The sequence below is a fragment of the Dunckerocampus dactyliophorus genome, chromosome 1 (assembly GCF_027744805.1).
Source record: "Dunckerocampus dactyliophorus isolate RoL2022-P2 chromosome 1, RoL_Ddac_1.1, whole genome shotgun sequence".
Classification (NCBI taxonomy): domain Eukaryota; kingdom Metazoa; phylum Chordata; class Actinopteri; order Syngnathiformes; family Syngnathidae; genus Dunckerocampus; species Dunckerocampus dactyliophorus.
In genome coordinates this window covers 30368562-30392160 of record NC_072819.1, presented here as the reverse complement: position 1 = coordinate 30392160, position 23599 = coordinate 30368562, and the positions used below count along the sequence as shown (strand labels likewise).

Sequence of the window (23599 nt, the reverse complement as noted above, 5' to 3'; positions counted from 1 at the left end):
GGTATTATTATCATTGGAAAATATTACCTGACTAGGTTGGGTTGATATCAACATGGTTCTTCTTGTGCAGTGTGGTAAGTGGCCATTAGTAATGTAATTGCATGAGACGTGATGTCAGCCATGTTATGTGGCTGTATGTGTAGCTTAGTACATGTGTGTACAGGATGTAGTATGTCAGGATATGGACCATACATTCATATTTGTGGACCGCAGACCCAGGGAGATTTATTTTGGGTTCCACAAAGATGATGTTCAGCAAAAGAACATGAAATGCAAAGTGAGTATGAAATCTGTCGTAACCACCCAAAGCACATTAGGTAAATTTAAAAATTATTATTATTATTAATATTGTTATTTTGACGTTTTTTTGTCCTCTTCCTCCTGCATTTTTCAACCAATTCAAACCATTCAAGCATCAAGTTGTAGCTCTCGAGATATTTCAAGAAATTCCCAAAATTTCATTACCTCTCTTTGACCCCTTGCTGGTCTTCCCGGGGGGGAGGGCTCTCTGGGCTGGCTCTTGGGGCGGTGATCTTTGTGCTGCCTGCCCCTGTGGGTCTGGTGGCCTTCTGGCGGCGGGGGCTTGGCCTGGCTATTTGGGGCGGGGCTCTCTGGGAGGTGGAAGGCGGCCCCTTTCCTTTCATGCATTCTCAGTGACAATTACACGCTTTTTGCTAACATGCTAAGCGTTAACATGCTAACTTTATTATGTTAGCATTGCTAGCATGCTAACATTAGCATAATAGCAGCTTGAGCTGTCTCTTTTTATCTGTTTTTATATCTTTACATCGCACAGAAAAGAGATGTGTTCATATCTCACACATAAGGATTGTTGAATGGGTAAAATTCTAAATTTTAAAATAAAGTGCAGTTTTCCTTTAAGGTGCAACATTATTGAATGCTAGAGGTGTCAAGGTTATCCTTTAAGACTAGGCTGGGACATTATTTTAAGAAGGTAGAAAGGCAACGTAACCACAGAGATGTTTTATTTAATTATTGTATTTAATATTTTTACTATAACTGTGTTGTAAATATGTTCTGTGTACTGTACAGTGTGAGTAATTAAGGAGTTAACCCTGTAATTTCCGATTTACACGAAAACTTATATGACAGTCTAGGAACAGAACTCATTCGTAACCCGGAGACCACATGTACCGTCTTATATTTGTGACATCATAGCCATCTGCCTTTTTCACCACGACTATTTACAGCAAAAAACAATGTCTCTAGAAATGACACAAATTTAACATTTTTACAGAAATTGTAAAATCATTGATTGGTGATATGAACGAATGACACATCACCCTGCCTGTCAATAGATCGAACACATAAAACAAGCATTTAAGATGAAGCAAACAGAGGAAGAAGATCAGAGGAAGCGCATCAGCAATGCCAAACTGACCATCGAGGACTTAAAAGCCGAGCTTGCCAAAGTCGCCAACCAACCAGACCTAACTCCAAGGATAAATGCTGTCAACACTGAGCTGAAGCATATCCAGGTTGAGAGGGCAAAGGTGGAAGGAGAGAAAGCTGACCTTCGGAGGGAGAAGGACAACCTGTGTGCTGAGTTGAGAAGTACGTTATTTTTGGCCGCATTTAGATATTCAGAACACTCGTTTAGAGCATCACTTGTGGTTCCTGTTAATTTGCTTTGGTTGACAGTGTTGGAAAGAAAGCTCAGCGACATGAACAACATGATGAACGCCAAAGAGGAGAAGCTGCGTGGACGCCACAAGGACACACACACGGCTCTGCAGTGGCTCAGACAGAACAGACACCTCTTCAGTGGAAATGTACATGAGCCCATGATGCTCGTGGTGAGTCTGATGCTGCAAATTACATGAATCTAATAATCATCACATCACCAGGGGTCGCTGATGTTGTCACTGCTGGTGATATTTAACTGTCCTGGAGAGATGTGGCAGTCGTGAAGAGGGGTTGTTTCACTCAGTCAGTGCTATTATTTAGTATGTGCTAGTATATAATTGTGATATGTTGCTCTGAAGTGTAGCTCTCCGGCGCCTTGTGTATTTCTGTCTGCTGGCATACACACAGCAAAAGAGTGTAGCCTCGTGAGTGGCCACATAAACAAGTCAGCATGTCAGCCAATAATATAATGTTGCAGGCTACAGTCACATGGATCTTACATTTCTGAATAATATGTGCAACTGTTGTCACAGGAACATCAACCTGCTTGGAGATGGTCTTATAGCCTTTACCTTTAACATGTTGTTGATAATTTGCTTTCTAATCTCCTGAGACAACTCTCTCCTTTGCTGCGTCTGGTCCATGTTGTGTGGTACACACCATGTCACCAAACAGCACAGTGACTGACTGATTACAAGGTTGTAGACACCTGTTAGTGGGCACACTTTGAATTAACGTGTCCGTTTGGTCACATTATTTTCAGTCTTTTCTAGGAGTACCATCATTTTTGTCCAGGCCTGTTTCATGACTTTATTTTTTTTCAATAATTCTGTTGAAGCATGGTTGAAAAGCAATGTCTGACGTTCATTGGTTAAATTTCATAGAATTTTTATTTATTATTACTTTTTTCAGATTGAAGTTATTTCTGTGACCATTGTGAGTTTTTCTTTCATTGAATGAAGGGTACCAACAATTTTGTCCAAGTGTGTATGATGCTAATAGTTTATGTGTGTGGCTTTTGTATCCACTTTGCCAATAACAATGGCTTTTGGGCCTGTTTAAAAAATAAATAAATTATATATATATATTTATTGTTTTTAAAATTTTGCTTCCTCAGATTAACATGAAAGATCATCGCTTTGCGAAGTACGTAGAGACCCACATCTCCTTCCATGACTTGCGTGCATTTGTTTTCCAGAGGAAAGATGACATGGAAAAGTTCATGATAGAGGTGAGGATGCTTCAGATTATGGTAGCTATGGTAATTAATTAGAAGCAAACTGAATGGAGATGTAGTGTAATGTGTTAAGTATGAATATAAATGCCCTCAGGTCCGTGACAAAATGAACTTGAAAGTGAATTCTATTTCTGCCCCGGATATGTCATGTTCAACACAACCTCCATCACGCAATATTGAATCTTTGAGGTGAGAGAAAAACATTTTCTGTAATTTTTTTCTGTGCCTTTTTTATTTATTTGTTTGTCTTTGCAGGTGTTTCGGTTTTTTCACCTTTCTGAGAGAGATGTTTGACGCTCCTGATGAGGTGATGAGTTACCTGTGTCAACAGTATAAAGTGCATGATGTTCCTGTGGGCAATGAGCAGACCAAAGCCATGATTAGAACGGTATGCTCCTCTTGCCACAAAAGTCAAGATCCCAGTAGGTAAGAGCCATTAATTAAGGTGCCGTTTTGAACACGTCACAGGTGATTGAGGAGCCCTACCTCAAGGTGTTGTACACAACAGATGAGAGATACACAGTAAGGAGGTCCTTGTACTCCAAGAGGATAAACACAAGTAACACAGCGGTGCACCCCTCCCAGTACCTTAGCATCGCTGTGGATGCTGAAGCAAAACGGCAGGTGGAGCAACAGAAAAAGGTGAGAGGCAGTTAGGATGGCCTGACACAAAATTTTGTCTTGTCTCCCATAATGGATAAACTTCATAGGTATTATTCTTATGACAGTGTGTTGTTTATCCTCCCTTAATGCAGGTCACCCAGATGAGATTACGAGACATTGATGAGCGGTTAAACGCAATGCAGAAAGAAGTGTCCTTACTGGATCGCCGCGACAACGAACTGTTATCCGAGAAGAAGAACCTCTTGGATTTAAATGGCAAAAAGAGGCAACTGCAGCAGAAAATAAGCACAAAACAAGACAGGTGTTGCTAAACCCACTTTCGATTTGCTGATTTTATGATTATCTATCAATGGAGATTCCAGCAGACATGCTAGGATTGGTCTGACAGACTCTTTCCATGTGTTGTTAGACTGAGACAGATGGAGAACAGTGGAATTGATCTGAGGAAGATTCAGGAGGAGACAAATGAGAAAATTGCTGCTGCCAATTCCCGAAAGACATCTGTAGTTGCAGCATTAATGGCACAAATGAAGGTAAGACTTGATGAATTTTATGCCATTCTCTGACAACAACCTTGATAAGTGTGCCATAGTAGCTAGTTATTTGTTTATGTGCAACCTTCTGAGATTTAGTAAAAGAGAGATTTGTAAAATTAACAAGCGCGTGACACTGTAGAGAAAAATGGCTAAATGGGCACAATTTGGACATTTCCATGACGTGTCCTCACTTTTGTTGTCAGTGGTTTAGACATGAATGACTGTGTGTTGAATGTTTTGAGTGGACAGTAAATTTACACTGTTAAAAAAGCGGCACAAAGACTTAACTCATTGTTTCTTCATTGTTGTCCATGAAAAGAGAGTAAAATATTTCCAGAAATCTGAGGTGTGTACACACTGTTGTGAGGTACTGTAACTTGATGATTATACAGGTCACTAATGTTTTAAGCCCTGTGCTCTTTTTAGTAGTCTGTTCACTGTAATATTTAGAAGGTCTTTCAGTTTTTCCTCCTGTGTCTGCCCCCCTCCAGCTGAGAGCCAAGTTGTCCATGGAGAAGGTGTACCTGGCTTTGGGGAGTGTAGGTCTGTTGGCAGAAAAGACCAAGCTGGAGAAAGACTGTAGAGAAGGCGCGAGCGGACTCAGAAGCACTGATGTAAGTGTTTTTACCCTGTTTTTATATGCAACTGGCGGGCAGCCAGTTACCTGAGTGTTCATCATCCTCTCACCCTTGTCCTTGTGTGTGTAGCAAAGATGCAGCCGCCTGGAGGAGAGGAAGATCTTGCTGACAGAACAATGCAAAGGCTTGATGAAAAGAGCAAAATCAATTTGTAGGATGCAACCTGATGATGTGTTACCCCAGGACCTGCAAACTGTCAGTGCCATTATTTTGTTTAACTCTTTCTGGGGAAAAAATGTACTTGTGTGCGCTGAGGGGGATGTGAGAAGTGGTACTTGTTTTTGTTGATACAGGCTTTCGGTCAGCTACCAGACACACTGGACGAGTTGGACGCCATGTTGAATGAAGAACGGTCCAGAGCCGAATGCTTTACAGGACTCAGTAAAACTGTAAGATCACTTGACATTCAGTTGAGGTTTCCACAGCTTCCACTGTACTACAATAAAATATAAAAATGTTAACAACCTATGTAGACATATATTGTAGGTTATAATACTAACAACATGACAACTCATTGTCAAAGAAGATTGTTGATAATTTATTTAAGCTTAACAATTAATTAAATAATAGCTTTTGTTGTGTTGGTCTTCTGAAATATTTTTGTGTCGAAGGTTGTTGACGAGTACAAAAAGCGGGAGCAGGAAATTAAACAGCTTGAACAGGAACTGAACGACAAGAACGCTGCCTTAACTGCTTTCAGACAAAATATATCAGAGGTATAACTGGTTGCTTGAATTCATAGTATTTGTTGTTGAAAAAAACGGTGAACCAAGCTGTCCATCAGAAAACTAAGTGAGTTCAGTGGCTTTAGTGTGTGTGTGTTTTTTCGCAGGCTAAAGAACGCTGGCTCAACCCTCTGAAGCAGCTTGTGGAACAGATCAATGACAAGTTCAGTGATTTCTTTTGCTCCATGCAGTGTGCAGGAGAGGTGGATCTCCACTTTGAGAATGAGGTAACAGAAAAAAATGCATGATTCTATCTGTGATTTTACCTCCATGCATGTATTCACTATTTTTCCACCACATTTGAGTTCACATGGGCACCAAAGTTAAGTCTCCTGTTTCCTGTTCACTGCAGGAAGAATATGACAAGTATGGGATCTGTATACGGGTCAAGTTCCACAAGAGTAGTCAGTTGCATGAGCTTACACCCTTCCATCAGAGTGGAGGAGAGCGCAGCGTCTCCACTGTGTTGTACCTCATGGCCTTGCAGGAACTCAACCGTTGCCCCTTCAGAGTGGTGGATGAGATCAACCAGGTAACATGATCATACACACTACACTTGGTACTTCCTGCATTGACACATCTAATCAATTCATCAATCATTCACACAGTCACTGGGCCTGAATCAATTCCACCCTTCAACAAAAACACGACCAACCTATTTGAAGCATTATAATAGACTCAGTAAGGTTGTACTTACATTAGTTTGGGATGATGTGCTGTCTGTCTAGGGAATGGATCCTCTAAATGAGAGGAGAGTCTTTGACATTGTTGTTCGCACCGCCTGCAAAGAGAGAACGTCGCAGTACTTCTTCATAACACCGAAAGTGAGCATTTGATTTTTTTGTACTAGTGTTGACCCTTGGTTGTCCCTAAAGTGACATTGTGTTGTGGTTTCTTGCAGCTGCTGCACAATCTTGAATACGCTCAGGACATGACTATCCTTTGTGTCCATAACGGCGCCCACATGGTTCCCCCCAACCAGTGGGACGAGAAAGCTTTTATGAGACGATGCCTAAGAAGAAAAGCTCAGACATGAATATGAACCCTTTGACATTCCACAAAACATTCTACATTCAACCTCCAGAAAGTTATGAATGAAACAAACTTTAATGTCCCATCTTTTTGTAATGCATCTTTAAATAGTTGTCAGTGTAAGTGAATTGGAGGCAAGTAAGGCAGTGTTTGTGAAAAGGGTTTTTATTTTAAAGGTTCTAATGCCATATGGTTTCTGTCTGAGGGAAACACTCTTGCTGTATATGGGGAGCATCTTACCCAGACAGAGAATAAACAGGTGCCCGGTTTTCATTATTAATCCTTGTTTTCCTGTCCACCCTAGTTGTAATCAGAGAAGATAAGGAGGGATCAACTTCATACAGCACTACCTGATCTTCACTTAGTACTTTAAATGGGGCACTGGTGTGGGCGGACACACTCCCACAGCATTTTCGCACGCATCACAAACAGACTCCCTTTGGTATAAAACCTGATTCTTGTTCCAAAACAAGTCTCTGTGTTGGTCATAGATGGACTTTAGCTGCAAGTCAAGGCTGTCTTGTGGAACCTGATGACAGAGAATTTGTATGTTCATATTGAAATTTCAGGCTTGTTCCAGACATGACCCAGTTCAAACTGGCAATCCATGCAGCTCACCCCATGCTCGTGATGCATTGCACTTCGCTGGGTGCTTGCCACCGTGGCTGCATTATGAAGGCGACTCCAGGGTTCCTCCATTTGGGCAATGTGAGTAGGTTTGTCATAGGTTTGCGTCTGTGCAGAGGGGAAAGGGAAAACAAATGACATGCTTTGTAATGGACATTAAACAATTCCACACATTTCAGAGTCGATTTTGATATGGCACATTATATTGTTGAGTTTTATGCGTCTATATTTGTTATATGGTCCAAAATGCCATGTTATTTTCATATTTAATTTTCACTGTGTATGAAATTGCTGCAAATCTTTGGAAATATACGATGTGCATACTCAATGAACTTGCGTCCATTACATATGTTGCATCAGAAATTGAGCCTTTACAAAGATTATGCTCATTGGTAAACTTATTTAGCTACACGAGAAGGTCTAAACTAGGATGCAGTGCTGTTCTACACCCCTGAAAAACCACAACCACGATACTAAACATTGCTAGATGTTTCTCAGTGTAAACCCAAATCAGCATTATCTTTGAAGAACCTGACTAGAGCACTGTTCTACTTGTAATACTGTGTCCAGTGAACATACAGTATTTAGCATGAAGATTTAATAAAAAGATGAGTCAATTCGCTGTGGACATACTTTATCATTAAAGTAGCATGAGAAAGTACTTTTGACTTACACTGTATTGCCAAACTACACAGGTGTCATATTTTTTATTTTGGAAATTTGACTGTCCGGCTCGACTCACCTGTTGTGGCCTGAATCCGCTCAGAGTGAAGTCGTTCTCTTGCTTTGGGAAGGGGAATGGATCCCGGTTCGACATATTTGGAAAATATACCTTCACCGTGTTGTGACTATCCTCAAGTTAATGTTTACCGCCTGGTTTCCTTGGCAATGTGAAACTTCCGGTAAACCATTTCACAATAAAAGAAATGGTTCCCTTTTCGTGTCACAGGTAAAATTTTATGTGGTTTATCTCGTGTTTGCAACGCCACCACCCTGTAAGCCAATTGGTAAAACTACTAGCAGTGTGGCTTTTAAACACTGACTCAACCAAACCCCAGCAGTATGTTTGCAAAGGGAGGCCGCACCTCCAGCACCTGAGGGCGCAGGTCGACCTCCTCCTCGGTCTCCATCACTTGAGCCCTGACAGGAGGCCGCCATGCAGCGGGACACGGCACACATGAGATACCTTCTACTCTGGCTGCTTTTTGCACACACATCAGCGGATTTGCCCATGTGCACAGAGGTGAGAACAATCGCTCTTTTTGTATTAGTTGCTGTTGCTTTGTCGTCAAAGTAAACATGTGAATAAAAAAGTAAAATTGGAATAAAATGTGCCCTAAGGGTACTAATAATAAATACATTTAAAACATTGTGAAACTTCGAATAGGCTCCAGCATGCCCCCGCGACCCTAATGAGGATGAAGCAGTATAGAAAATGGATGGATGGATGGATGAAACTTCGACGTGTGATCATGCAATGAGAACTCCATTCCTATAGCACTAAGTAAACAAAAACTACCGATACAATTTGGTCATCCCGCATTATTTGCATTAGCAGGACTCTTGAAATCCTTTGGCTTCATTTACATAACGGTGTGTGGGAAATGAACATATGCTTCCACAGCAACATCTATGATCCCGGTTATTGTGCAATTGTTTTATAAGAGCTTTTCACTCTCCATCACTTGCTCTGTATTTTGCATAGTTTATAATAAAACAAGATTAGGTATCATATTTTGAGCACTGACGTGTGGACTAAAACAATATAAATTGAATATTCCCAACTGATCTTTCATGCTAGTGAGTTTATACAGGGTGAGGATATTTAGGATCATCTTTTCATTTTTTTTTTTTTTTTTGCCTTTCCTCTTGGCCAAGAGCCCCAGCAGTCATTATGTGACGTTGTCGTGGTTCCTTCATGTTTGGTTAAAGGTCAGATGCATTTTAAAATCCCACCCATCACCTGATACACTAAGCCACAGCTTAATGCAGTCCGCCTAATGGAAAACACAAACTCACGCTGTCTCCTATACTGACGTGTGTTTCTGTTAACTATTAATCCTGCGAGGATGTGAGTGGGCTTAGATTAGTCTTTTGCATGATCTTCCGCGGAATACTAGAGCCTGCTGGGACCATTTTTAAAATTATGCAAGCTTTGCCATTTTCAGAGATGGAAGATCAAGATAACAATGTTCCTTCCCATGTGACATTTTAAGGGTGGTGTGCTATTTGTCAGTCACCGGCTAAGCATTGTTAAGGCCCAACAGACAAATAGAGGCAAAGCTGTTTCCTGCTGTCCCAAGTAAAGTATCCAACAGCACTAAAATGTTTACGAAGTGGTTGGATAATCTGCATTCTCCCTATGGCTGACTGAAGGAGCAGAGTTGCATCACACCTGTCACAAGGAAGATTAGAACAACATTTGAAACAGGCTCCTGGGCAAATATTAGCCTCACCTTTTATTTGGAAAGGAGGCTGTCCTCATTTTGGGAGAAAAGTCACCCATGTAAAACCTTCTAGGATACAAAAACCTGTTTCGTACTTCTTACTCGTACACGATCTCCTATACATGTACATGCCTCACATTTCAGCAACTATTCTATCTTCTCAAGGGACAATACTATAGAAATAAAACTTGGATATATGCGCTTTAGAGTAGCCAGTGCACAACTTGTATGGGAGTATAGATTTACTGTCCTCAAAGTAGGTAAACACACTGCAATTATTGCCTAAATAGACTTCAAGTACACCTCAAAGTGAACATTTTGTGAATATACTTTGTGTGAGGACCATTGTTATCTCACTGCCTTGGGCTTGGAATTCACCAGCACTACACAGGTTGTTAGTGGAATCCTCCTTCACTCCTCCATTAGAGAAGTGGCTTCAGGTCTCGAGACGTACTTGGCCACTCCATCACCATCTTGGAAGTGTGTTTGTGCTCGTTATCATGTTGGACAACTGCCATGCAATCATGCTGTCCTTCAGGATGTAACAGTACACGTTGGGATTTATGTTTCAAGGAACTGTGGCTCCACAGTGTTGGCAGCACTCATGCAGCCCCAGACCATGATGCCACCAAATATCTTGCCCCTCACTTGTATTGATAGCTATTTAGACTATTTAGTGTTGACTTATTTGTAGTAAGCCTCTATAATGCTGTACAAGCTGTACATTGACTACTCCTTTCTATACTATTGCCCCTTGAATGTAAAACTAAAGACGCTTGCTGAAATGTGTGTCAGTTCACGATCTGTGTTCCTTTTTGATGATAATGTAACTATATAAAATGTTTGCTTTCATCTGACTGTGTGAAACTCCCACCTGTTTTGTCCCTGCAGTCAGATTATCACTTTGAGTACACAGAGTGTGACGTCCTGGGCTCTCGGTGGAGGGTGGCCATTCCCAACAAGGCTGACACATGCACAGGCCTCCCAGATCCAGTGAAAGGCACTCAGTGCAGTGAGTGTACAACACTTGTGCAGTTTTTTTTCCTAATGTGTAATTATGTTACCAAGAATCTCCCTTTTTCAAATTTTCATTTTGTAGCATTTTCCTGCAATGAGGGGGAGTTTTTGGACATGCGGACTCAGCAGTGCCAGAAGTGTGCAGCAGGCACATACTCACTGGGCACTGGTGTGGCCTTTGATGAGTGGGACAGCCTCCCCACGGGTTTTGTCACTCTTGGGATGAACACAAACGGCTGGGATGTCCACACAGACTGCTCCAAGTTAGTATTCTTGAATGGTGACATACAGCAGTTGCTTCCATATTTGTAAAGTGATCTCCTGGTGTTGTGGTGTAATGGTTATAATTGTGGAGTTTGACTCCTGCAATCAGAGCTAAAATTTCCATGGGAGATTTTATGGTTTATGGCTTCTGGAGGGTGAGAAAATCATCAATGCTTTTCTACTCCTAACTGTGGTACAACTATAAAGAGAAGTTAACCACACCATAATAAAACCCAAATATGTCACGTCTTGTCTTTGGCATAGTGGCGACGACCCCAGTATGCAGAAAGCAGGCACGAATTGCAGGAAAAACTTATCTTTTAATGGTGGCTGCAGCGCAGCGGCAGGAACTCAAAAGGAACAAAGCTTTGCAGTAGCGTGTCAAGCTTACATAACACAGACACCGACACAAACAAAATGCAACAATCAAGAAAGATGCACGCACCTGAACTAAATAGGACAACTCAAATTAGCAACAGGTGCAAGAGATAAAGAAAGCAAAGCAGGCGGACACAAACCAGGCAAAACAGGAAGTACTACCAAAATAAGAGCATAGAACAGGAACTAAGGCATCAAAGTGTAAACACACTAAACTGTCACGCAGGCTAACACATAGATCGTGACACAAATAAACCTAAAATAAAGTAAAACTACTCACTCACTTTGGCTACAATTAATGGAGCCGGAACAGGAAGGTATTTGCATATTATTCTTATTGCATCGTTCAAATTGCACTGACTCTTTCCTATGTCGTTGCATTTCCGGTTCTCTGGTGATTATCACACTTTCACCTTTTTGGTACCCTTTTGTGGTGGCATTGCAGAAAACAAAAACACAAAACACTTGCTGAGGTAACCCGTAAGATGTTCATCTGAGCTGAAGTCTGATTATGCCTAATGGTAGTTTGCACTCTTCATTTTGTAGATCTCCAAACATGACTGCTTTTGGGGTTTTCAACTTCCTGTGATTGCTTTCATGCTTCTAGGGATCGTTTCTTTGTGTGTGAAATGTATGTGACAAAAAATAGGGTGACCCAACACGACTCTGTCATCACCCTAAAATGTGTTGACCAATATGGCGGCCCCCAATTTTGGGACAATTCAAGTATATTTTGAACATTTTTAATGTGACATATGTACTTTTTATTTCTTGAACTTATCAGATCATGTACTGTTTTCCTAGTTTCAAAAACGTAATGAATCTATTCTTTTCCAGCTCCACGTGGACACCAATGGGCGATTACATAGCGTCCAACACAGACGAGTGCTCGGCGACACTGACATACTCTGTGGACCTGAAGAAAGAAGGAATTGTGTCTTTTGAGTATTTCTATCCGGAAAGCAGCATCTACTTTGAGTTTTTTGTAAGAACCTTTAAATAACAATTAGATCAATTCTGCCAGTAAAGAACCACAAAAGAGCTTCTGTTGTGGTCTAGTCATAATAATTGATTGATCGATTGCTAAGAATTCTTCCACTTGTGTGGATTTGATTAAATGGAGTGCACTTCATGTCTGTAACCAGCAGAAGCACTGTTTGATTCAGTCTCAACTACTGTACTTTGAGCTCTAAAGAAGGCACTTTCTTCGTACACAGCATGCTTTTTGACTCTTTAATGCACTTTGCTGTTCTCCAGGAGCCTCATTTATGAAAGTCTTTGTGGATTGCATCCCAAAACATTGTATACTCACAAACCTCAGATTTAAAATATTTAGATCTCTAAAACCATGCGGCACATACTCCACCCCATTGAGATCCTGCTACTCCTAGTCATCTATCAATGGCCAATGTTAAATAGGACATGAGTAAGGTGATGCTTTGAAGGGTCGTGTGTAGAACTGCCAATCAGGGACAGCTGGAGACGGCGACCCCTAAGAAGGTCAAATTTGCAGATAGTGAAATATGTCAAGCATCGTTAAAAAGGTTATTTTTGGAGGGTGAGGTAGCAGCATAACTAATAAACAGAAGAAAAAAACAACTGAAAGGACAATATTTGACCAATCAAGTTAATAATGTCAGCCCCAGTGTGACACGACACAGGTCACCATGAGCACTAATTATGGTATGCATACATTCAGCGTGGTTTTTGTATAGCTATTTGTTTAGCTTATATCTGTACCATGTGAGATATTTGAGTAGTAAAATAATATGAGGTATGTGGCAGCATAAGATTGTTTGTGACTCGTGTATCCAAACATTTCCAACAGCTCCAGAGTGTTAGAAAGCCTATAGTCTAAATTTAATGAAAAATTTGTAGTTAGGAGTACGTTGTAATCATTTCCTAAAGTTGTAACATGATTTTATGTAACATAATATTGTGCAGCAATCCATATTTTTTGGTCTTTAGTCTAAAAAAGTACATTTCCACTGTGTTCGCGCCTCCGTTGGGCACACGCAAAGCCAAAAAAGCACATAAAGTGCTATGCATTTGATTAAAAATGTATCAATATAAACAATACCTCAATAATTCGATCCACGTCATAACTGCATGGAAACAAACTAAATTAAATACATTTTACACACTTTTGTTTTGCTCCTTTTGCTTCTCTTTCATGAGCTGAGGCCTGTTTCTTTCAAATATTGGTCACAAATCTGTCAAACTCCTTTGCCAAGATAATTCATCCACTTCACAAGTGTGGTATATCAACATGCTGATAAGACAGCACATTTTAGAGTGGACTTTTACTGTGGCCAGCCTAAGCACACCTGTGCATTAATAATCATGCTGTCTTATTGTGCATTTCTGATTGCATCCATCCATTTTGTATACAGTACCGCTTGTCCTCACTAGGGTCGCGGGTATGCTGGAGCCTATCCCAGCTGTCTATGGGTGAGAGACCCTTGACTGGTCGCCAGCCAATTGCAGAGTCGTTGGTTCCCTTGACTGAAAAACGTGGCATGAGCTCCACGCATGGTTGAAGTAATGCGTAGGAATGCACATTTTTTTCTGCATTGACGTTTTCTATAAATACCACTGTTTGCGGTGACAGGTGCTTATGTACCCCGACTCTTGCCCAAAGTCAGCTGGGATAGGCTCCAGTATACACCCGTGACCCTAGTGAGGATAAGCAGCATAGAAAATGGATGGATGGATATATCACAGTGCCCCCAAGACCTCCACAAACTTATCAATTTCTTAAAGCTTGGCAGGACGGAAGAAGAAGAACATGACGTCAGCTATGGGAAGTTGAGCTAGGGCGACACCATGCAGCGTCATTCTGGATTCTTTAATTGAAAAGACTGCAAATAGGAGTTCAGAACATTCAAAGAGAGATTCTCTCATTTTATTAGAATATTGTAAACAAATAATCAAATTATTGTGACTTAATCCAGAAAGTGTAGTCAAATGACCTGACCCCCCCCCAAATATTGTATTCCAATGGTAATTTTATGGTTCCATGTTTTTCTTTCCTACCTAGGTCCAAAATGACCAGTGTCAATCAACAGACTCTGCAAGGCGGTGGATGAAAATCTCTGAAAGTGACTGGAGCCAGCACAGGGTTTGAAACCGCACCGCACCGCGCCACCCCACCCCCCAACAAACTCACACACACACACACACACAGACACCACCACCACCACTATGCTAGTCCACATAAAAATTGGCAGAATAACACTTTGATGATTGTTGTTCATTGGTGCTCAGGTCAAGCTTAACAAAGGCAACAACGTACTATTTTGGAGAACGACAGCATACGCTATGCAAGACAGCGCCGTCAAACCTGTGCTGCTACGAAACATTACCATCTCAGGTACTTCAGTTCCTCAATATTTATACTTCTTTACCATAGATAGGCCTCATTTCTCTTGTTGATGGTTGTTGGTTTTCCTCCAGGTGTGGCCTACACATCGGAGTGTTTTCATTGTAAGCCTGGTACGCACAGTGCAAAGCAGGGATCTGCCCACTGTTCCCCCTGTCCTGCTGATACCTACTCCAACAAGGGGGCCACTGTTTGCCAGGAGTGTGAACTTGATAAATATGCAGGTATACATTTTGTACCTTAAAAAACAGCACAAGTATAAACGTCGCTATAAATGCAGAATACCATCTAGTATGTCACAGCTTCTTTAGTTGCTGGATGCTAATTTGTGCTGTTTCTTTTGGCCTTTTCTAGAGGTTGCATCAGGAAGCTGCAAACAGAGACCTCCATGTACAAACAATGACTACTTCTATACACACACCCCATGTGACTCTGAGGGGAAGGTAAAGTGATCATGCAGGTTTAAAGTCGTGTTCAGATTCATGCATTCAGCCCCAACCATCTGGTGTAACTACCAGGTTTCCTTATGTATCAATCTCCTAGTTCTGTACAGCGCTGTCAGTGGATTCTTTGGATGGTTTTTTTTTCATTCTTGCTTGTTTGTTTTTTTTAGGATAACACTAAATTTCCACAAAATTTTTAGGAGGGATGTGGCCTAGTACAAGGTGTAAAATACATTTTTATCACATTTTTGTGCCTATAGATATGTTTTTTTTAAACTTCTGTTCACATTTTTAAACATTGTGCTTCATTTCCCTGTGAATAACCCATGCCACACCACACCGGCTAGCACCCATCCATCCATTTTCTATACCGCTTCGCGGGGGCATGCTGGAGCCTGTCCCAGCTGACTTCGGGCGACAGGCGGGGTACACCCTGGACTGATCGCCAGTCAATCGCAGGGCACATATAGACAAACAACCATTCACACTCACGCCTATGGACAATTTAGAGTCTCCAATGAACCTAATATGCATGTTTTTGGAATGTGGGAGGAAGCTGGACTACCCGGAGAAAACCCACGCGTACACGGGGAGAACATGCAAACTCCACACAGAAATGCCCAGGGGAGAATCGAACCCATGTCTTCCCGATCTCCAGGCTGTTCCTGTATTGGCCAACGTGCTAACCACTAGACCACCGTGCGGCCCACCAGCTAAAATTATTAACATGGTATATTATGTGTATACTGTATGTTCAATAAAATACAATATAGAAAATTACACAATGTCGCCCAAAGTCAGCTGGGATGGCTTTGACCATACCCCCGCGACCCTAACGAGGATAAGCGGCATAGAAAATGGATGGATGGATACATCCATCCATTTTCTACTTAGTGTCGCAATGTAATATATTAAATTACTATCATACTATGTCACTTTTTTTTCATATATATGTTTATGTGTGTGTGTGTGTGTGTGTGTGTGTGTGTGTGTGTGTGGGACATACTGTATATCATAAACAATTGTATCATTTTTGTTCTAATTTTGTTATCATCAATTATTTTAAATGATGACAATACTTCATACAAGTTTTGTTTGGATGTGTTTTGTGTGTCTTAGACTCGGCTGATGTACAAATGGATCGAGCCTAAAATTTGCAGTGAGAGCTCGGAGGGGTCCGTGAAGCTACCTGCGTCAGGAGAGAAGCAAACATGTCCGCCTTGTAACCCGGGGTTCTTTTTTACCAACTCCTCTGCCTGTGAAGCCTGCATGGAGAACTTCTACTCAAATGGAACAGGTGGGCATTCATTCTTCCGATGGACACTTTCGGTAATCTTACTATGTGCTGAAAAAATGAATTAAATTGTTATGTCAGTCTTCATTTGTATATCGTTCCTTCATAACACGTCATTTTACGCACGGATATGATTATATTCTTGATTACAGTCTGTCAGAAGTGCCCTGTCGGCACAGAACCATCGGTGGGTTTTGAGTACAAATGGTGGAACACAATGCCAACCAACATGAAGAGTTCTGCCTTACATGGCTTTGATGACTCCATGCGAAGCACCGGTGAGTGACCAAAAAAGAAAATATTAGGTTGCACACTGTAAAATGGACAGGAGTGTGACAGCTTAAGGGTTAAACTGATTTATATTGCAGTGCCAATCAAAGTGAGCATTATTACCTTTTGATGCATACTTTGTATTAGATTGTGTAGATGTGCCTGATGTTATTGCTGGTTAGTGTACATATTTCACACTCAGTTCTAAGTGTAGTAGAGGAGTTCAAATAATGTTTGTGCTGCTATTAATTGTCTGTGTCATTTGTCCTAATGTCAGCATGGGAGGTAGCAGGAGAGTATGTGTACACCACCCCAGGGTATCGGGACACAGACTACCTCACCCTTTCACTCAGTGTTCCTGGATACAGGTGAAGAGGACATTGTGCATAACGTCTCTTAATATTCACTCAAGCTGCATCATGCTGTGTGTCATTGCAGGCTGCCACAGTCCGTCGTCGCAAAAGAAAGCGAGCGGAGTGAACTCTCGCGCATCACGTTTGTCTTTGAAACCTCATGTTCTGCACACTGCATGTTTTATTTCCTGGCGGTAAGAGGAAACGGCCTAAATTATTTTGCAAAAAATGTAAAGCATAGATATATCGGTAATTGTGCATAATTTGCCCAATGGCAAATAAGCAGTGTAGAAAGGTCAATGGAGTTGATTATATGTGGCAGTTGGCTTTCTCTGCAGGGCTCCAATCAGTGGAACAACAACGTGGTAGAGCAGTGGAAGGGCAGCAATAGGAAGCAGTCGTACTCCTACCTGATTCAGAGCAACAGGACCGTTACCTTCACCTGGGCTTTCCAAAGAACAGATGACGACACAACAGTGAGAAACTCAACAATCTGCAACCTTTTGATCTCTTCCTTGACATTATAAGCCGATATTTTCAAGTTTATTATTATCTTAGAGAGTTTTGTATCATCCGTTCTTTTCTTTACAATGGCCCTGGCCGTCTGGTAATAACGCAGGTGGAAATTAATTGTAATTCAACTCATTTAAAACAAATATAAAAAATGCTAGAGTGTAAAAAAATAAGGTGGGATAGGCTCCAGCATACCCCTGCGACCCTAATGAGGATAAGCAGCATAGAAAATGATGGATGGATTATTGCTTTGAAACTCTGAAACTCTGAAACTCTAGAGGGCAGTGTGGAGCTGTGTGATCATCATGATGAAAGCAGGGTGGGACAATATAAAAAATAAGATATTTATTGAAATGTCCTCCTCCTCCAGGAAAGGAAATACAGTGCTGATATAGCAAAGATCTACTCCATCCACATCACAAATGTGATTGGCGGTGTGGCCTCGCAGTGTCGCCAGTGTGCCCTGACTTCCACTGACTCCGCCTGTGTCCCCTGCCCGTTGGGACAATACATGCAGGGTGGCGATGGGACGTGTGAGAGCTGCCCTCCTAACTCCTTCATCAGAGCTGAGCAGCCTGTCGGAGGGGCAGCTTGTGCCCAGTGTGGCCCAAACACAAAGACAAATAAGGTACAGCTTTTGTTCAGTCTTCTTTTCTCACTTTGCTGATATATTTGAATTATGTGATGTATTCCATTGTAACCATTACCATATTGAAGTGTCTCTATTATACTGACGCCCCAGGCCTACACAGCGTGCCTCAGTGACTGTATGGTGGATGTGCAGACAGCAGGAGGTGCTCCACTGCACTACAACTTCTCTCCTTTATCAAACGTCACCTCCTTCCACAGCAGCCCTCGCTTCACCAGCAAAGGACTGCGATACTTCCATCACTTCAATGTTGCTCTTTGTGGGAAAGAGGTGACAATCCCTTGTCTCGATTCACACTTTTTTTTAAGATGAGCGAACTATACGTTTCATTTCATGCGTCATTTTCTTCTGCAGGGCAGAGTGCCGGCAACCTGTGTGGACAATGTGACAGAGAACAGCAGAGAGGTCAGTGGTCATGTTTGCCAGTCCACTGTGGTTCCCTCAGACATCAGGAGTCAGAGCATGGTGTCATCACAGCCATTCGTCATTGGTGACTTTCTCATTGGTAATGGACTCTTTGCTGAAATGCTCATGTGCAGTACTGTTAAAGGTCCTATATTATGATTTATTTTTTTATTTTTATTTTTTTTAAGCAATTTTCAATAATTCTCAGAGGTCCCACAATTTAGCCTTGATGCTGGAATTTAGCGCTTTTAGTAAGCTCTAATGGGAACACATTGTTTTGTGTGTGCGTGCGTGCGTATGCAGCTATAATGCTAATGAGCTGTGTTTGTCCATGACTGTGCTAGCGTGTGGCTCCATGAAGCACTATTCTGCATTTTATTCACTTTTTACATACACACTGCAACTCCGCACTTGTTCAACATAATAGATGCCATATATCTCATACAACAGTGTAACATTAAGGAGGGGGCAGGAGTACACAAACGTTAGCTGCAGTGCATTACAGTCATGTTTTAACAGCAACATCATGCTAGGTTAGCCCATTCTTAGGGGAGCCATGAGACAGCCACCTCACGAGACAAGACGATACAATACACTGTGGCCTCGAGAACGAGATGAGATTTTAACATTAATTTTAAGGAAAGTACAATGAAAAAATATGACTGGGCAAACTTTTTTATTTAACAGATTCACAAAACATTGCAAGTGCGTTTTGAAATGTTTACTGTCCACAAATTGACGCTAAATGATATTATTGTCAACATTTTTTGAGACCAAATAAACCACTAATGTTATGATGATAAACTAACTACTAACACACCATTTTTTCGCTGTTCCGTTTGTAATTACTTTGCCGATCAAACATCTCAGTGAGTGCTGACTGTCGGTGTGTAGTTTTATTCCCAGATGGGAAAGCTGGGTCAGGTGGATATGTTTAGGTGGGCAAGTTCCTTTTGTTTATGTTGCCACCACTTTGAAACAAATTCGGCATACTGGCTCGTTGGTGTTGATTGGCTCACCTTGCTCATTATCAATATTCACACATTTGGCTTTGCAATCATCTTTTTTACTCTGACTTTCTACTACATTACCTTACATTGCTCCTCACGAGGCTCCACTCTTTTGCTGTGCGTGTGCTAGTGGTACCGCCTCCCCCCACAGAGACAAAGCGACTGTATGACTAGGGTTGGGCATCGAGTCTCGAGCATCGATGGGAACCGGGACTAACATTGTGATTCTCCCGGGATCGTTCACATTTTTTTAATTCCAATTACTAGTTTTAATGCCCGCTTCGCCCGCTGGAAGAAATAGCCATGAGCACCAATGAAAAAGAAGTGGCCTTAAACAGAAATTTGCCTTAAAGGAAAACTGCACTTTTGGGGAATTTTGCCCATCATCCACAATCCTTACGTGAGACACGAATACATATGTTTTTCTCGTTTCTGTGCGTTCTAAAGATATAAAAACAGATAAAAAGACGCAACCGAGAATGCGCGTAATGGGAAACACTTATTCCGCTAGCTTCACCACACACTTGTTCTGAATGCCTCGGGCACTACCAAAAGGTAATGCTACATATTGGAGCTGCCGCTACTGCTGCTGTGTCTTTTTGTTTTTGAGTTTGGAAAAGTTAACGCTAGGTGTAGGCGTTTGTTTCTATGTTGCTATGTGGAATCAATGCGCCCAGGAAGGAAGTTCCGGTAATGCTTAAAAGGACCAAAATACTGTATCACATGTTATCATGACTGTACCTGTTACTACATGATCACAGCATGTGTATAAAACCATAAAACCTTGTTGGAGGTTTTTGGAGGTGGTTTAATAGCGGCCTTTGTGGGTGGCATAGGTGTGTCACATTACTTGCAGTAATGAGCTGTCTCTTTTTATGTGTTTTTATGTCTTTCAAATGCACATAAAGGAGAAAGAGAAAGGCTTGAATCGGTTGAGAAATGTGGCAGTAGTAGCAGGTAATAATAATTATTCGTTGTAGGAAAAAAAGGGTGAATTTTGGGAAAATTTAGAATTTTGGATAACCCCCAAAATGTAATCAGTTCTTCCATATCCCATTTCCGACATTTCCTGAAAATTTCATCCAAATCCATTCAGAACGTGTCAAGTTATTTTGAACACAAACAGACAAACGCCGGCGTTTGCGCCGCGCTTGGCGGAGGTAACAAAAGTGTTGATGCATCACAGAGCCCTTATAGTGGCTATAGACTTAGTAATTAGCTCATTATTGTTCTGGGATAAACACAGCTCATGATGCAAATACCGGTTGGTTAAAACACAATGTGTAACAGTATACCTTATGCTTCTCATTCTGTAGGTATAACCACTGACACCACTCTGGGCAACATCTCCTCTCCACAGTGGCTCTTCCCCTCTACTTCATCTGATTTGCCAGATGTTATATTCTATTTCCAGTAAGTCATACTGTATTGTATGTGCTAGCCACTGTGAACATTTTAAGAACAATTCCATGTGAGTTTATCATGTCTTTTAGGTCCACTGAGACGACTCAGGCTTGTAAACAAGGCCGGTCGGCCACCTTTAGGCTGAGATGCGACCCAACAGTGATTGCCACAGACCACATCACACTGCCTAGGTATTGTACGGCTCTAGACAACAACTGCAAAAATAAAGGAATAAAAGCTTTTAATGACCCTGTTTCATTTTGCTTCTCCCCCACAGTAACTGCTCAGAGGGGACATGTGACGGTTGTACTTTCCACTTCCTTTGGCGGAGTCAGCATGCGTGTCCACATTGCACCAAAAACAATTACAGAGAGATTGTTAGCGCTTGCATCCAGGGAATACAGGTATACTGTACACACAAAGGCACTTAATAGCAACAATCCCACACAGATGCATCACAGGCTGGTGGATAATTGTAATATTGTGTTTCGAATTGCTGCAGGACAGAGTAGATGTTCACATGTGTGATAAATTCATTAGAATATGGAAGCAGGGAAGTATATTTCATGGTAATGCACAATTACAGTTTAATTTCTCTTCTGGACACATAAAATGTGTCTAATGATGTCGATTTTTTGTGGACACCCTGTATAATACATGCTGTAAACCTCAGTATAGGGGTGTTAACATGTATGCATCTTAAGTGTGTGCTGCATTTCAGAAAACAACGTATGTGTGGCAGCAGCCATTACAATGTCACGGTGGAGTGGCCCTACCGGCCCAAAAAGTCAACGCTTGCGTGACTCTGGATTTTTGGCTCAAGTTCGGGGTTTCCACAGGAGCGATTGCTGCTGCCCTGCTCGTCACCCTCATCTGTTACTTCTGGAAGAAGACGCGCAAGTGAGACTACTGACCAACGCATACTTAACACCTTAATGTTTTTCCTGTATTATGTTAAAGGGATACTTCTGATGTTTTGACATGAAGTTATAGGACATCCCCATCAGCAGTGTAGTGTATCCACAGAGACTTACCCCCCACTTTGTTCCATGAGCGGAGTTCCGGTCGGGTTTCGGTGAGGAGGTACAGTATATAGTTCTGGTTAGTTGCTGGGGTCACTTAAGTAAAGAGTTTGGCTTCCCAAAACAATATGCGTTCAAAATAATACATTTGCATCACAAACCCGTTGCTAACAAAAAATCCGACCTCTCAGTCGCTCTGCATTATTTCCTCTCCGTTTGTATCACACTACGCGCTCTCGCCTGTCCATTGTTGTGTGTGTGTTCCACAGTGTTTACATGCACAGAGGAAGACTGCTGCGAGGGGAGACTCTCGCATCTCGCAGCAGTCTTCCGCTGCTGTGGAACACATACACACGTTCCTCCTCACCGAAATTCGACCAGAACTCCGCTCACGGAACAAAGTGGGGGGTAAGTCACCATTGATCCACTACACTGCTGATGGGGATGTCATACAACTCCATGTCAAAAAATTCAAACTATCCCTTTAATGTTATTTCTGCATGTTTCACCTGCAGGTTGGAGTACAAGTACTCCAAGCTGATGATGAGTTCCGGGAGCAAAGAATGTGAGCTTCCCACTGCAGACAGCTGTGCAATAATGGAGGGAGAGGATGCAGAGGATGACTTTATTGACCTCACCAAGAAGTCCTTCTTCACCAAAATTAAGTCCTACTCTCGAGAGGTCGGTAAACCCCTCCAGAAGGACACCCATTAAGTTACACCAAACTTTCCACACCCCAGTCTTATTATTTCCTATGTGATTTTAGAGAACATCGGATGGATTTGATTCAGTGCCTTTAAAGTCGTCACCTTCCCACCTGCAAAGAGAGGAGGATGATTCTGAAGATGCTTGAAACAACGAGGGAATTCATTACTGCAGCAGAAGGCAGTTGTGAATGCATTTTCATATGGCAACAGACAGAGGGAGTGTAAAGATTTTTTAATGCCAAAGTTTCACCTTTTTTGTAAATTTTGACATTTTACATGACTGCATTTGTCCTCCAGTCTGTTTTAATTATTACTTAGCTAGCTTGTGTTTTGTATTAGAGCAACATTTCCATTTTAATGGAATTTGACTACGTGTAAAATGTTTGGATTTGCTTGTTTGATCCTGTTTGGTCTTTTATTTTCTACAATAAAACAATGTTTCTTTCAAAAAAAGTTAATGCATCTTTTACAGTTTTTAGATTGATGCTGTATTTATTTTGTGTATTAACTTATTCTGCCTTGACACAAGTCAAATAGAACATGTGCGTGCACATGTGATAACTGTCATGCCTGTCGCCGGCAGTGGGGATGCTGGTCCGGCTTCGCCATTCGTCCCGTTGGGGGGGGGCAAGCCCAGTGACCCTCCGCCGATCCTCCCTCCACAGATCCGTTCTGTGGGGGGGGGGATACTGTCATGCCCTGCAGGACAGGAGCAAGCGCCTCCTGTCCTGCTCTCTTATTTTGGTGGGCTGTACTTCCTGCTGGGAGGAAGAGACAGCCACTTCACTCCTGGTTTTCGTGCAGCTGGCATGAATTATCATCAGTGGCGGTTAAAAGGCCAGCATCGTCAGACGTACGCTGCTGGTTCACTGTTCCTCGTCTCCGCACCGGTGCGATCACCTGGAGTTACTTACCTGTTGATACTTTTGAATGTGTTGCTGTCCACAGAGCTTTTTCCTCTGTCGCTTTCTGTTT

General features: G+C 41.8%; 3 protein-coding genes across 5 annotated transcripts in view; 2 read left to right on the top strand and 1 right to left on the bottom strand.

The window, feature by feature from the left end:
- smc5 (structural maintenance of chromosomes 5) overlaps positions 1–7239 on the top strand; it is an 11868-nt gene extending 4629 nt beyond the window's left edge. Inside the window, exons 9-24 of one of the 3 annotated variants that reach the window (XM_054770515.1) lie at positions 1320–1575; positions 1663–1817; positions 2846–2878; positions 2979–3073; positions 3140–3272; positions 3353–3526; positions 3640–3809; positions 3918–4041; positions 4536–4658; positions 4752–4877; positions 4976–5071; positions 5294–5398; positions 5515–5634; positions 5760–5939; positions 6136–6231; positions 6309–7239. In XM_054770515.1, coding sequence (XP_054626490.1) covers positions 1320–1575; positions 1663–1817; positions 2846–2878; positions 2979–3073; positions 3140–3272; positions 3353–3526; positions 3640–3809; positions 3918–4041; positions 4536–4658; positions 4752–4877; positions 4976–5071; positions 5294–5398; positions 5515–5634; positions 5760–5939; positions 6136–6231; positions 6309–6443 — 2121 coding nt within the window. In that variant the 3' untranslated portion in view covers positions 6444–7239. Of the gene's footprint in view, positions 1–1319; positions 1576–1662; positions 1818–2764; positions 2879–2978; positions 3074–3139; positions 3273–3352; positions 3527–3639; positions 3810–3917; positions 4042–4535; positions 4659–4751; positions 4926–4975; positions 5072–5293; positions 5399–5514; positions 5635–5759; positions 5940–6135; positions 6232–6308 lie in introns of all 3 variants that reach the window. The other 2 variants (XM_054770524.1, XM_054770506.1) reach the window with 2 other exon arrangements.
- Positions 6495–8052, bottom strand: cfap276 (cilia and flagella associated protein 276). The gene is given in 3 exon segments (XM_054770575.1): positions 6495–7009; positions 7054–7174; positions 7809–8052. Coding segments are annotated over 3 exon segments (405 nt in total). The 5' UTR covers positions 7884–8052; the 3' UTR covers positions 6495–6800.
- elapor1 (endosome-lysosome associated apoptosis and autophagy regulator 1) lies at positions 8024–23599 on the top strand. Its single transcript, XM_054770537.1, has 22 exons — positions 8024–8309; positions 10405–10525; positions 10613–10793; positions 12010–12157; positions 14213–14293; positions 14440–14545; positions 14629–14778; positions 14909–14997; positions 16117–16294; positions 16444–16569; positions 16839–16929; positions 17000–17108; positions 17253–17390; positions 17798–18055; positions 18170–18346; positions 18431–18581; positions 20808–20904; positions 20985–21086; positions 21173–21299; positions 21617–21795; positions 22433–22598; positions 22684–23599. Exons 1-22 carry the CDS (start codon positions 8223–8225, stop codon positions 22768–22770), a joined length of 2949 nt encoding a protein of 982 aa, XP_054626512.1. The 5' UTR covers positions 8024–8222; the 3' UTR covers positions 22771–23599.

Excerpts from the sequence above, each read along its gene's own strand:
- elapor1 (XM_054770537.1), top strand. The coding sequence starts at position 8,223 with ATGCAGCGGGACACGGCACACATGAGATACCTTCTACTCTGGCTGCTT. Across the intron at positions 14,779-14,908 it reads TGAACTTGATAAATATGCAG|AGGTTGCATCAGGAAGCTGC; the intron begins GTATACATTTTG and ends GGCCTTTTCTAG. Across the intron at positions 16,930-16,999 it reads CTCAGTGTTCCTGGATACAG|GCTGCCACAGTCCGTCGTCG; the intron begins GTGAAGAGGACA and ends GTGTCATTGCAG.